General features: G+C 45.8%; 1 protein-coding gene across 13 annotated transcripts in view; it reads left to right on the top strand.

Moving 5' to 3' along the window:
- dlg1b (discs large MAGUK scaffold protein 1b) overlaps positions 1-12,951 on the top strand; it is a 48,797-nt gene that overhangs the window by 18,314 nt on the left and 17,532 nt on the right. For all 13 annotated transcript variants that reach the window (XM_053438128.1, XM_053438125.1, XM_053438132.1 and 10 more), the window contains one exon: positions 1,797-1,958. In XM_053438128.1, the coding sequence (XP_053294103.1) occupies positions 1,797-1,958 (162 nt within the window). The remainder of the gene's footprint in view (positions 1-1,796; positions 1,959-12,951) is intronic.

Raw genomic sequence — 12,951 nt, 5'->3', positions numbered from 1 at the left:
CCTATTTATAGCAGCTTTTGGCCTCCTCCTCCTCGACAGCTCCCAGAGAGACGAGGACGAGGAGGAGGAAGCTCCCCGCTGCCTCCTACTTCCACATTTACATCTGTGCCGCTCTCATCCAAAGCGAGTGGGCGCAGTGTCTCACTGAAGGACACATTGACATGTAGCTGCAGCAGGGACATCTCCACCCTCTCCTGCTCAGAGGTCATCGGGTTGACACACAGAAGTGCCACCTCTTCACCTGTAGCAGCAGGGCAGACATGTTGGGTTGTGAGGGCTCAGCAAACCGTCTGTTCTCTCCCTTCTCTCCACTCAGTCGTCAGGAGCTTCTTTGTTTCTCGAGTGTCGTGAGGCCTCAGTGCGCCTGCAGCCTCCTGACACGCATCCAGCTGCCGCGCGGTGGTCGTGCAGAATTCAGGCCGAGCTGCGGTACAGTAGATGTGAGGGTCTCTGTTGGAGGAGAGAACAACAGTTGGCAGAAGATGTGAGGAAGTGAAATAAGCAGCAGCTGCTTGGACGTGTGTTTGGCAGGCGACCAATCAGAAGTGTTCATTAACAAGGAACCAGGGAAGAAACATGTTTTTTCTTGTTGCTCATGTTGAGAATTCTCACTGGGACCTTCATTCAATTTGTTTAACACATCTTTTAGCTACAACCTTTGAAAGATATTCCACAGTTGAAGAGCTCTGAAGAATCTTAGAATTATTCAAGATGTTCCTACGTCCCTGACACGTGATAAAAGCTGAAACATTTAAAGATTTAAACCACAAACTGAACCTTATTCATTTAAATCTGGATGTTTGAGGAGACATGAGATGTTTTTCAGTATTCCTTTCTTCAAGTATGTTATGAAGAAGTAATTATGAAATATAAATAAAATGTATAACACATATATAACCACTTACTGTAAAAACTGAATATATAGATAAAAGGAATAGTACATTCAAACAAGTACTCTATTTTACTGTTTCCCAAATACCAGGAAATAAAAGCTGCAATTCCGAAAAAAAAAGAAGAAAAAAGTATGTTATGAAGGTTTTTTTTTTTTTTATGTAAAAGTTCTTTATAGTTAGAAGGAGCAGTCTGTGGTGAAGGGAGCTCCTCTCCCCCGACAGAAAGCCCTGAAGCTCCTGAAACACCTCATCAGTTCTCCAGACTTCATAAGAATACTTTTATTCAAGCTGTCATCTCATGATTATATTCTTATATCCTACAGTTGATTAAATCTAATCTTCAGCCACTGCTTGTCCTTATCCACATGGTGGAGTCCACACTGAGGGGGTCAGATCGTCTCCTGGTGTATGATCTGCTGTTAGTCGGTGGCCTCTGCCCGGATGTAAGAGGAATAGAATCGGTGATTAAAGTGGATCTGTCATGTCGGATTATTGAAGTTGCTGCAGCTCAAGCTTCAAACCAACGTCAAGAAAATGTTTTTAAATGTTCTGCCAACAACAAATTCAAAGAGTCCTTCAATCAGCTTCTGTAAAATTCACTGTGGTAAACTGTCGGTATCACATGGTCCTCAGCAGGTGGTCTTTTTGTTTACATGTTTATGTCTCCGCGCTGGCGACACCCAGTGGTCAGAGGCATAATGGTTTCAGGTTGTACGTCCATTCATTCCTATGTGAACACGTTGCAAACACTTTGAGAGAATTGTGTTTGAGTCCACAACAAACTCTGTTGCAGCCAGATCCAGTACACTTGAAGTAAATCAGGACTGATTCTCTAAAGATAAAACATATGAAAACACTCCATGACTCCATTCTACATACGTCTTCTTCTTCTTGGCGTTTCAGAAGTACAGGCACCACGATGAGGACTTGTCCCCCCAGGACCAGAGCTCCCCCCAGCTGACGGAGGAGGGGGGGCCCGAGCTGGTCCAGGTAGCAGAGAAGAACCTTTCCCAGATCGAGAATGTGCACGGCTACGTCACCCACGCTCACATCTCACCGATGAAGGTAGGCCTGTCTGTCTGTAGTGTCTGTAGTCACTCCTCTTTACTGGCCTCAGCTGCTGATGTGAACAGTCTTCAGCTTTCACGTCATCCATCAGATGAGAAACGTCAAACACTGAGAAGACAGTGAGCGTCTCGTTCCAGAGATTTAGTTGGTACCTGATCATCTGTAAAAGATGTTGAAGCCGCCTGTTATCAACAGTTCAGATTCATTGTGCCTCAGAAGCCAGAAAAGTTCTCTTCTCCTCTGTTTCTATTCCTATTCTTTGTTCTACACCCGTTTTCACCTTTGAACATGTTTCTGTCCATTTGTCACCTTCACACACGCAAGGAGGACGTTGAGTGTCCATGTGGTTCACGTGTGTCCATTAAAACACTGCTCTGATTCTGAAGCTCATACTCATCTGTACCTGTTGCTCCTGTCATCACACACACACACGCGCACACACACACACACACACACACACACACACACACACACACACACACACACACACACACACACACACACACACACACACACACACCATCCTCAGTCGGAGACTCCTCGATCAGTTTCAGCTTCTTTTGAAACAGAAGAAATGAATGATTCACTCCATCAGCATCTTGCAGCTTAAATCAACACGAACTGTTACTGAACAGCAGCGCCCCCTGCAGCCACGTGTGGGGATCAACTCTGTTGGGCTCTGTGTGTGATTGGTGAAGTGTTTTTTATGTGTAGATAAAACAAAGTGAATCAATGTGATGAGCTCAGACTGTGTCGTTTTATTACCCATGATCCTCTGCTTCCTGAACCTAAAGAGCTGCAGCTGGAACAAATCCACAGAACTCTGTTCAGAATTCTTCATGTTTCAGAGTTTCCTGCTGAATATTGGAGATAAACTCTGGTTTTTAATAACTTCAGAGTGTTTTGAACTGATCTCAGTTCAGCTTCACTCTTCAGCTGCAGCTGGTTGTGTCTGTGACTCTCAGTCAGTTGTTCTCTCAGGAGATGGAACCCACTCAGCAGAGTCACAGAGAACAGACGCTCAGGCAGAGAAGGAGGAAACTTTCTCTTGTTCACACTCACACATCAGACTCACTTTCATCCAGCTGCTGCTTCAGAGTAAAGAAGTTGCCTTGTGTTGATTTAAAACTTCCATCTTAACGTTTGAAGGGATTATGACGTTAAAATCACCACTTTGTGTTGATCATACGCTAACAACAAAGTGACAAAACCAACATGGAACCAATAACCACTGATAAATGTCTCAGCTGGTTTGTGAAGATATGGTTTGAAGTCAAACTCGTCGTCCTCTCAGTCACATGACTCGTCCATTGCTGCTGTGTTTGAATAAGTTGTATTTATTCAAAGGAAACTTCTCTTCCTGATTCTATTGATTCTATTATTTCTGACCTGACGATTTTGAATCTGAGAGGAATCATAAAGTTTCTGGTGCCGACCAGCTGAGATCTGATGTTTTAACTTCTTCATGTGGCGACACACATCATGAGAGCAGGATGAGCACTGGAGAGGTTCTGCCCCCGTGTGGCGTCAGGGTAGAAGGACAGCCGACTGATCTGAGGTCAGAGGTCAGGAGTCGACGAGCTGCACAGGAGCTCTTCATCCTGCGAAACAGTAAAACTGAGACGAGAACATGATTTAAATCCTGATCGATTATTAGCTGATGAAACATTTGATCTTCCAAATCTCAGAGTCCACGTTTCACATCTTTGATAAAAAGAAAGTTTCTTCTGTTCTCTCTCATTCCTCCTCCCTCATCCCTTTATCATCCTCCTTCCTCCTCTTCATCCTCTTCATCCTCCTCTCTCCCTCTTCCTCGTCCTCTCTCCTCCCTCTCTCCTCCTCCCCCTCTCTCATGTCTTCTCTCTGTCTGTTTTCCGTCTCTCATTCTAAACTCTGTCTTCTCTCTTGACTCTGTTTATGTTTTTTCAGTCTTTTGATAAGTTTCTTGTATTTTGACCTGTCCGAGATGCCGTCTCCCCCCCCCCCCCCTCCCTCCTGTAGGTAGTGTCTCTGGAGTGCCTCTTTGACGGTTCGTTAGGACAGGAGCCCCTGGAGCCCCCCTCCCCCACGTCCTCCACCCTCTACCCCCACGGAGAGGACAGCCCCCTCCCCTCCTGCTCCTCCAACCCCTACCCCCCAATCCAGGTAACCCCCACCCACCCCACTGTGCTGCTGTCATGCTACAGTCGTGTTCTTAACGTGTGAAAATATGAAGCATCGTATTTTCCTCCATGTTCAAAGAGAAAGTTGATCTCGTGGTTCCATCGATGACTTCAGGTTGTTTCATTCGTACCGAAGCTTCATGGACACCAGGACGGGGTTAATGTGGATCAACAGCTGGCCTGGTTCAGTCTGTCTCTAAAGTAATGACACATGACAGCTTCTGAAAGTGAAGCCAATCGTCGTCATCGCCCCCTGGTGTCCGGCAGCAGTATAGGTCATAAGAATTCCTCCATGTTAGCAGATGGGACATGGACCAAACTAAATAGTCAAAGGAGACGTTAAATAAATGTTTATCAAAGATGGATTCTGTCGTTCAGCTCGTTCTCATCTCTCTGATGTTCAAGTGTTTCTGATCAGTTTGGTTTGAATCAATTATTTGATGATATAAAAACAGGCTGAGATGTGATGATTGACAGCTGAGACCTACTCATGATTGGTCGAGCTCATGCATGGGCGGGACCTCGATACCACAAACACACAGTGCGCCGGCTCCTAACCGTCCCTATCTATACAGGGGAGGAAGCTGCAAAGTCCAGGAAGCTTTGTGATGGACGCAGAATGTACAAATATTTAGATGAAATAATAACAAGATGTTGGTTCACATCAGACTAACGGTAGCAGCTGGATGACAGGTCGCAGAGTGAGACCTTCACTTCACAGGAACGTCACCTGATCACCTGAGTCTTCAGTGGCTCCACATCCTGTCCCCGGCCTGACGTCAGCCAGCAGCTATCTCCACACCTCCGCCACGACAAAGCATGAATGGATCCTCACATCCCACAAAGACACAAGCGGCTGGGAGGACGAACTGTACTCATTTTTTACATATTCCTTTCATTTTTCATATCTTCCTCCTCTTGCTCGCTCTCCTCAGCAGCACCATGGCAACACAGGAGATGAATGCCGACAAAGAAAATCCTGACGGCAGAAAAATGGAGGAGGAGGAGGAGGAGGAGGAGGAGGAGGTAGAACCTGTAGTGAAGGACAAGGACAGATTTAGTGAGGCTTTCTGTATCAGGGCTGGGGAGTTGTGGAAGGAGTGGGGGGGGGGGGGGGGGGGGGGGGTGGTGGGGGGGGGGGGGGGGGGGGGGGGGGGGGGGGTGGTTGAATGCAGAACGACCGGCCTTCTGTTTGTGCGCAGCTCAAAGATTTACAGCAGCTCTCATGTATATTTATCACCAGGACAAAGAGAGGCCATGAAAATGTCACGTCAGTAATACTTCTTCATCCTCTCACCTCTGATACTCTCACCTGCAGCAGAGGATTCTGGGAAGACGGGTCAGAGGTCGGTTCTCTGTACAGCCAGCAGGGTTCCAGCCTGGCTTGCAATATCAGGGAAATCCTATAATCTTTGGGGGGGGCTCTTATGATAAATTTCAGCCTCATACATAAATATTAAACAACCGTTTCCATCAGAGCCCGATATCTAAATTTACGGTTGGACTGAAGTTTGGGCACAACAAATTCTGAAACAATATATCGGCTGACATAAAAATAAATAAAGTCCATCCCTTCGACAAAAAAGAAATGTATGTATATAAATAAAAAGAAAACACAAATACAACCTATTATAAAGACTATTTTAAGATGCATTATCGAAACATACAATACAAATGCAAATCTTGTCTGTAACGTATATTAAGTAAGTTTTTTTATATCGGCATATATAAATTGACAATTCTTGCATGCAACTAATAAATTCAGACTAATTACTTGATTGTAAAATGATTCTAAACTTTTGCATGGAGTCCCGTGATTGGCTCAGAGGTGACGCTAACACTCTAAGTGTCCGGAGGTATTGTTGTAAACTGAGGACACGTTTAGTCTTTTTGCTCTGGAGGAACAACTTGATTATGTTTTGATCATTTCAGCTGTTTTGGGCTCATGTCACCAGGATGTGGGTCATCTGCACAGATATGTAAATCAATACATTTCCTCAGGGCGATGACCTCTAGTGAAAACATAACATCAGAAGGTAGTGGACCCTGGACGGTAGAAGTGGAACATTATCCACTTATGTCTTCCACTCATTTATCTTTTTAGAGATGTCCCGCTGCCTCATAATTATAACCACCACTGCTTCGGGGTCAGGACAGACGCTCATTGAAGGTCCGCTTGTCTTTCTGAGTGTCCTCCCTCCCGTCCCTCACTTTACACTTTAACAATAAAAAACAACACTCCTCAGAAGTTATTAGTTCATATATGCATTTCACAGTGAGATACATCAGTACTCAGTAAGTTATTACTAAAGTAATACATCAGTACGCAGTTATTTCAACAGTAATACATCAGTACTCAGTTATTATTACAGTAATACATCAGTACTCAGTTATTACAACAGTAATGCATCAGTACTAAGTTATGACTTAAGTAATAAATCAGTACTCAGTCATTACTATGGTAATACACAAGTACTCAGTAGGTTATTACTATATTATTACATCAGTGGTCAGTTAATACTACAGTTATACATCAGTGCTCAGTAAGTTATTACTACAGTAATAAATCAGTACTCAGTTGTCAATTACTACATTATTAGTACTCTAGTAAGTTGTTACTACATTATTTCACCAGTACTCTTTTACTATAATTAATAGCTACACTATGTCAGTACTCAGCAGTTAGTTACTACATTACCAGATTACATGAGTAGTGAAAACAGTTGACGTCGTGTGTATGAGAAAACGAATAGCTGCCTCTTACTGTGCTTTTTATAAAAATAAACCATTACAATAATAATAACCATTTTTCCAGTTTTCATTTAGTGTGTTATTTTGTTGTTTTCATTGTGCGTCTAACTGGACTCTGAGTTGTGTAAATGTAGTCAGCATGTTTTCATTACAGCTGAGATAACTCTGCAGTTTCTCCGTTAACTCAATCTAGTTTAAAGTAGGACAGCGGTCCCCCCCCCCCCCCCACTGGAAAGGAGGGAGTGGGGAGGAGCAGTGAGAGGTTCAGACTGCAGAGAGAGAGCAGCTTCCTCTCTGGCTGCGCTCTCTTTAAACACAGCCTCTCGTCAGCCCTGCAGTCTGTTGTTCTGTCTGTGGCTCACAGACAGAGGAGCCGCTGCTCTCTCTCCACCTGCTGAGCGATGCTCTCTCGCCCCGGCAGGTTAATCCGCCCCCTGAGGCTCCTCGCTCTCTTTTTCCCGTCAAGTCTGGCGTCTGACGACCACCGTGTGTTACCGGATGTCTACTGCCGCCACCTGCTCATGAACTAACCGGAGGAGGACGACCTCAGTGTGTCTCCGCTCCCCCCCCCCCCCCCTCCCGGAGCTCCTCCATCAGCTCCTCTGCAGCTCCCTGTCTGTATCTGTGAGGAAGAGGGGGAAGGAGGGGGGACACAAGGTGGATTGAAGCCCCCCTCCCATCGTCTGCTCTCCAGCCAGCACCTCCTCCGCCCCCCCGCAGCCTGCTGCAGGAGCCAGAGGAGGCGCAAAGGAGGCGACACGCCACCTTCACCACAGCAACAACAGCAGCAGCAACAAGCAGCATGCTCAACTCAGTGTGGTACGCCAAAAAACCAAGCGGCTCCACCGGCGCCTACTGGTAGGTCCCCCCCCCATTCATAAAAACATAAATCCTCCAGAAGGTGAGGAGGTAGGGGGAGGTGCTGCACCGTGTAGCATGAGTCATGTGTACAGTGATCATGCACTCCTGACCGGTGTGTGTGTTGTTGTAGATGTCACTATGGGTCGCTTGCTGTGGATGTGACGCTGCTGGAGGAGGCAGAGGTGGAGAAGTTGATCTGCTGCTGCGTCATGTGTCTGATCAGGTCTCCAGCTGAATCCGTCACATCTGGTTCAGTTCTGCAGGTTTAGAGAGTGTGTGTGTGTGTGTGTGTGTGTGTGTGTGTGTGTGTGTGTGTGTGTGTGTGTGTGTGTGTGTGTGTGTGTGTGTGTGTGTGTGTGTGTGTGTGTGTGTGTCAGAGCTGCTCAATGTTCCAGAGTTCTCAGCAGCTGTGGCTCGTCTCTGGAATCTGATCCCAGGACTCTCAGGTCCTGTGCAGCTTCTTTGTGATGTGCAGAGATTCACCTGCATCACAGCAGCATCACGCTCTGGACAGATGTGTGGAACCCCTGCAGTAGCACATGCCTTCCCCAGCGTTGCCTAGCAACCTCCAGGCTCCTGACACGCAGCGCAGCCTCAAACACACACACACACACATTCACAGGCATGAAGAATAACACACACAACCTACAAGATGGTGACACTGAAGACGACACATCTTCCTCATGTCTTGAAGGAAAGACACTGAATCATCACCTGAAACTGCAGCTGGTTGTTTATCTTCACTCACAGAAACATCTCAGGTTCCATCCACACCAACACGACTCCACCTGTCTCCACCTCCTCCACACTCACACACCTGAAAGCATCTGTCACATGACTCTGAGGTTGAGGAAGTGTAGGCGACTGGACTTCTGAAGAAGCCTCACAGATGAAACATCGTCAAGAAACACAAGCCGCACACACCACTCCAACTTCTGAAGATAACATGACCTGGATGACTTAGAACCTTCACAGACACGTCACATGACCGTTCACCTACACTGGTCATGTGATGTAAACAGGAAGTAGATCCTCCTCTGCAGTTGGTTGCTTAGTAAAGGAGGAACAGCGAAGGTGACGGGTCAGAGCAGAGACGATGAGGTGGAACTGTTCCTGACCTCGCTGCTGAAGAGCCAGATGATTCCCTCATGTGGTGGAGGAGACCAAACACGGAGCTAAAACTGAGGAAACACTGAAAACAAACACCCCTGATGAGTTGTGATGTTTATCTGAGGAGGAAAACAGCCGTTTGATCACATGTCAGCAAAAAACAAGTGAATCTCTGAAGTTTAAACTGTTCCATCTGGTTCTGTCAGCGTGTTCTGGTTCTTCTCTGTAACGTGAAGTCCTGCAGCTCAGTGGAAACGGAAGGAAGTGAAAAAAAAAACTGAATCAATATCAACAACATTGTTTGAAAGTGTGAGCTCCACATGATCCACAGGAAGACATGATGAACTGACTTTCACTGTCACATGACTCAGGTTCTTCTGGACTGTAACTGGTTCGTGAGTAATCAGATTTGTTGTCGTTTTTCCTGACGGAAGCTAAAGTGCGACTGATATGTGTTCAGGACATCTCGACCCCTCTGTGCACTCGTGATCATGGAGTGGAGCCGGGGATCAACACATGCGCTCGACCTATCAGTCGGTCTCAGCTACCTTAAAATGACAGAAACCATCTTCAAGAAACAATTATTTAATGTTTACTTTTGAATTTTTTTGTTTGGTCCATGTCCAATCTGCTAACATGGAAGAGACAGGGTTTTTAACCTACACAGCGGACAGCCACCAGGGGGCGATCCATATGATTTGGCCTTCATGTCGCAGTTTACAGTCTTTGGTCTGGCTGGAAACAAACATTACCAGATTACATGAGTAGTGAGTATATTCAGATTACTATTTTATATTTAGTTTTTCCAGTTGTTTCTTTTTTCATTGACGGCTCCAGAAATTTGAAAAAGTCCAGAAAACATCTGATTCACAGCTTCTGAATTATGTATTTAATGTTTCACTTATTTACTTTCAATCAATTCAGTTCACTACACATGTTAATACTCTAACCAGCCATCAGATGTCTATGATGATAATGAGAGACACATTATTCTGAAATGCAGATGTAGACAACAGGTGAAGCTCTATCAGCACCAAACATTTAAAAGCCTAATAACTGATCAGCTTGTGTTTCCGTTTTGTCAGCGTGCGTCGTGTTGTTGTTGATGGGAGCTGCAGCCGAGCTGATGTGTGTTTGGCCTGTAGGTGGCGCTGCAGACCCACAGCAGGGCTCGGGCACTAATCCTGATCTCGTCACAGTGGATTCAGTGAGATTCTCTCCGTGGGTTTCAACACATGTGTATTTATTCACTGTGACACGTTTTGATTTAAACGTATTGTCATGAATCTTCGATTTCCAGATTCCTGCACTTAAACTCTGCGGATGGATTCTGATGGAGCCTGAGCTCACAAACAATAACCTGCTTTATCACACGACACTTTCATACATCAAACCACACATAAAGATATTCACATGGATGCAGATCAATATATCTTGAAAACTTCAGTCGTGCATGTGGAGATGAGGCGTTCAGGGACATAAAGGTTGGATGAATGTTCACATGAGACGTTGAGGGTTCTGTAAAGCGGCGATCTGGAAACTAAAATATTTTGAAATGTTATCTATTATTATTTTTATATGATATTAATTATTATCTCAGTGTTACCTCTCTGGTTGTGTCTGTTCTGGGAGAGGGATCCACTGGGACTCAGGAGCAGGTTTCTGTTGAGGATCGTTAAGATCTAAGAGGCCAAAAGGGATCTGTGAATATTTTCAAACTGAAACAATCTGTTCATATGAGGCTCAGTATCATTTTTAATCCCCGTCACACTAACACACCTGAAATCACATATCATGTGTCCACAGGGGAACTGTGACAGATGCTCTTATAACATCTGGTCTCCTGCACATGTGAACACATTTCTCAGAGTAGTGTGGAAGCAGAGTGAATGATCAGAGTGTTGGTTTGGTGTCAGAATCAAATCATAGATGTGATGCATTCTTTTCTCCAGAGGATGAACCAGCTGATCTTTCCTCTGGAGCAGTTGTTGAAACAAACTTTACATTTTCACTTCCTCGACTGTAAAATGTCAGAGAGCAGTGAAATGTGTGAGTTGTGCTGTAGACACAGACACAACTCTGCACACACTCGAGCTCATTGAAAGACAGATCTGCTCATTTTCCACATTCAGCTTTTTGAACAACACAATCTGGAGCGGCTCTTAAACAGCAGCTCGTCATCAGCAGCAGCCTCTGAACTCCGTCGTCACCACGAGTCCTCGTCACATTCCTCCCTCGCTGCTGACGCTGACATGAGTCCGGGGGCGACATTGATTATTCATGCACCCAGTGGAGCCGCCCCCCCACCCCCACCCCCACCCCCATCCTCGTGCTGACATGTGCCACGCTCATTGAAGCTGATTAATTGGCTGGGAACGAGAGAAGATGAGAGGGAGGGTGTCACAGAGAAAGAGCAGCTGAAGAGGGGGGGGGGGGGGTTAAGCGAGAAAGGAAAGGGGGAGTGTCACTGTGCTGCGGCGCTGAAGCTCGAGTAACACGAGTGAGTTTGGATCAATTCCTCTGCTGCAGATACGCAACAAGCTCGTCCACATCTGAAGCATCCATCATTTATCACTGAGCGTCCTCCTCCCACCGGAGCCTCCTCCGGGAAGATGACCACGCATTACCCCCGGCAGGAGTTCACCTCCAGGAACATGAACGGCACCGAGAGGAAGCTGCCGCGGGTCAACAGCAACCTGCAGGAGTCCATCGCCCACCTGCACCCGCTCCAGAGGCAGCACGCCATCGAACTCCACCGACAGCAGCAGCAGCTTCAGCCCAAACCTCCTCCGGCCCAGGCGTCCCTGTCGACGTTCACCGCCTGCACTGTGCCAGCGTCCTGCCGAGCACGGAGTCGGTTCCTCAACCTGCGGGACAGCGTGAAGAAGAGCCCGACCAAGAGCACCGCCAAAGTGCTCAGCAGCAGCCATGCCGCCAACAGGAAGGAGATCCCCTGGGTGCCGTTCGCCTTCAGCAAGGTACTTCAGCATCAACCTGTGGCATGCTGCTGTCGGAGCTGGGAGACTTGAGTGTCTGAGGAAATGAAACACGAGTCATTTCTCACGTTTATGCTGAAACTTTGCTTCATATTTCTGTTAGCATCAAATGTTTGGGTTAAAGGTCGGAGGGTCGTTTGAACTGTTGAACATGTAGAGGATGAAAATGTGTCTGTGTGTGTCTATGCGTGTCCGTGTGGGTCTGTGTGTGTCCGCGTGGGTCTGTGTGTGTCCGCGTGGGTCCGTGTGTGTCTTTGTGTGTCTGTGTGTGTCTGTGTGTCCGTGTCCTCTGCTGTCATTCAGGTTCAGTTACTAGGACTGTGTCAGTAACACAGAGTCCATGTGCTGAGAAGTCTCTGCTTTCATCAGTTTTCAACACTACTTCCTATTTATTTATATTTTGTAGTTTTTTTCTTCTTGAACTTATTGTTTTTTACGCTTGGAGCTGGATTTTGTTTAACACTTCATCTATAGATTCATATGTTAATTTCAGCGCCGCTCGTTTGTCAGTCACTGAAACGATGAGAATCTGTTAACATCAGATAAAAATAAAGAGTCTGTATATAAATACTGAAAACATAAAGAAAAGAAGCCAATAAGTTAGTTTAGAGTGCAATAAAAATCCTTTAATATTACATTGACAAAATTATTATGAATTCTAACACCTCAAACTATATTTTCCAATTCTTTGGAAATGTTTTAATTATACATGTTGTCTTCGTGTTCAGCTTCAAATGTCGTATAAAACAAGTCAGTTAGTCACAACCCATTTATTTATATTTTACATTATAATAACTGAGTCAAAGTGTTGATCAGATGGATTGTTGATGAGTCATCAGGCTCGGGTCTCCTCACAGGACCGGGACTCGCACCCCCCACGTGTTGTTAAATTAAAACATAAACTCTATGTGCTGCTACGCTGGTCAAACCCGTTTGTGTTCTTTGGAACCAATTAAGCCCGATTACCAGCGGCCCTCTGAGCACTGGCTCCAGATGTAGGGCTGGCGGATCAATGCGGTCAATGTGCGGGGGCTAATTTTAGCGGCTGTTTGTTTTCCACGGGCTCCGGGTTCTGCTGCTGCAGCACAAACTATTCATCCTCTTCAGAAC

The sequence above is a fragment of the Pleuronectes platessa genome, chromosome 13, assembly GCF_947347685.1.
Source record: "Pleuronectes platessa chromosome 13, fPlePla1.1, whole genome shotgun sequence".
NCBI lineage: Eukaryota > Metazoa > Chordata > Actinopteri > Pleuronectiformes > Pleuronectidae > Pleuronectes > Pleuronectes platessa.
This window is presented reverse-complemented; position numbering and strand designations above follow the sequence as displayed.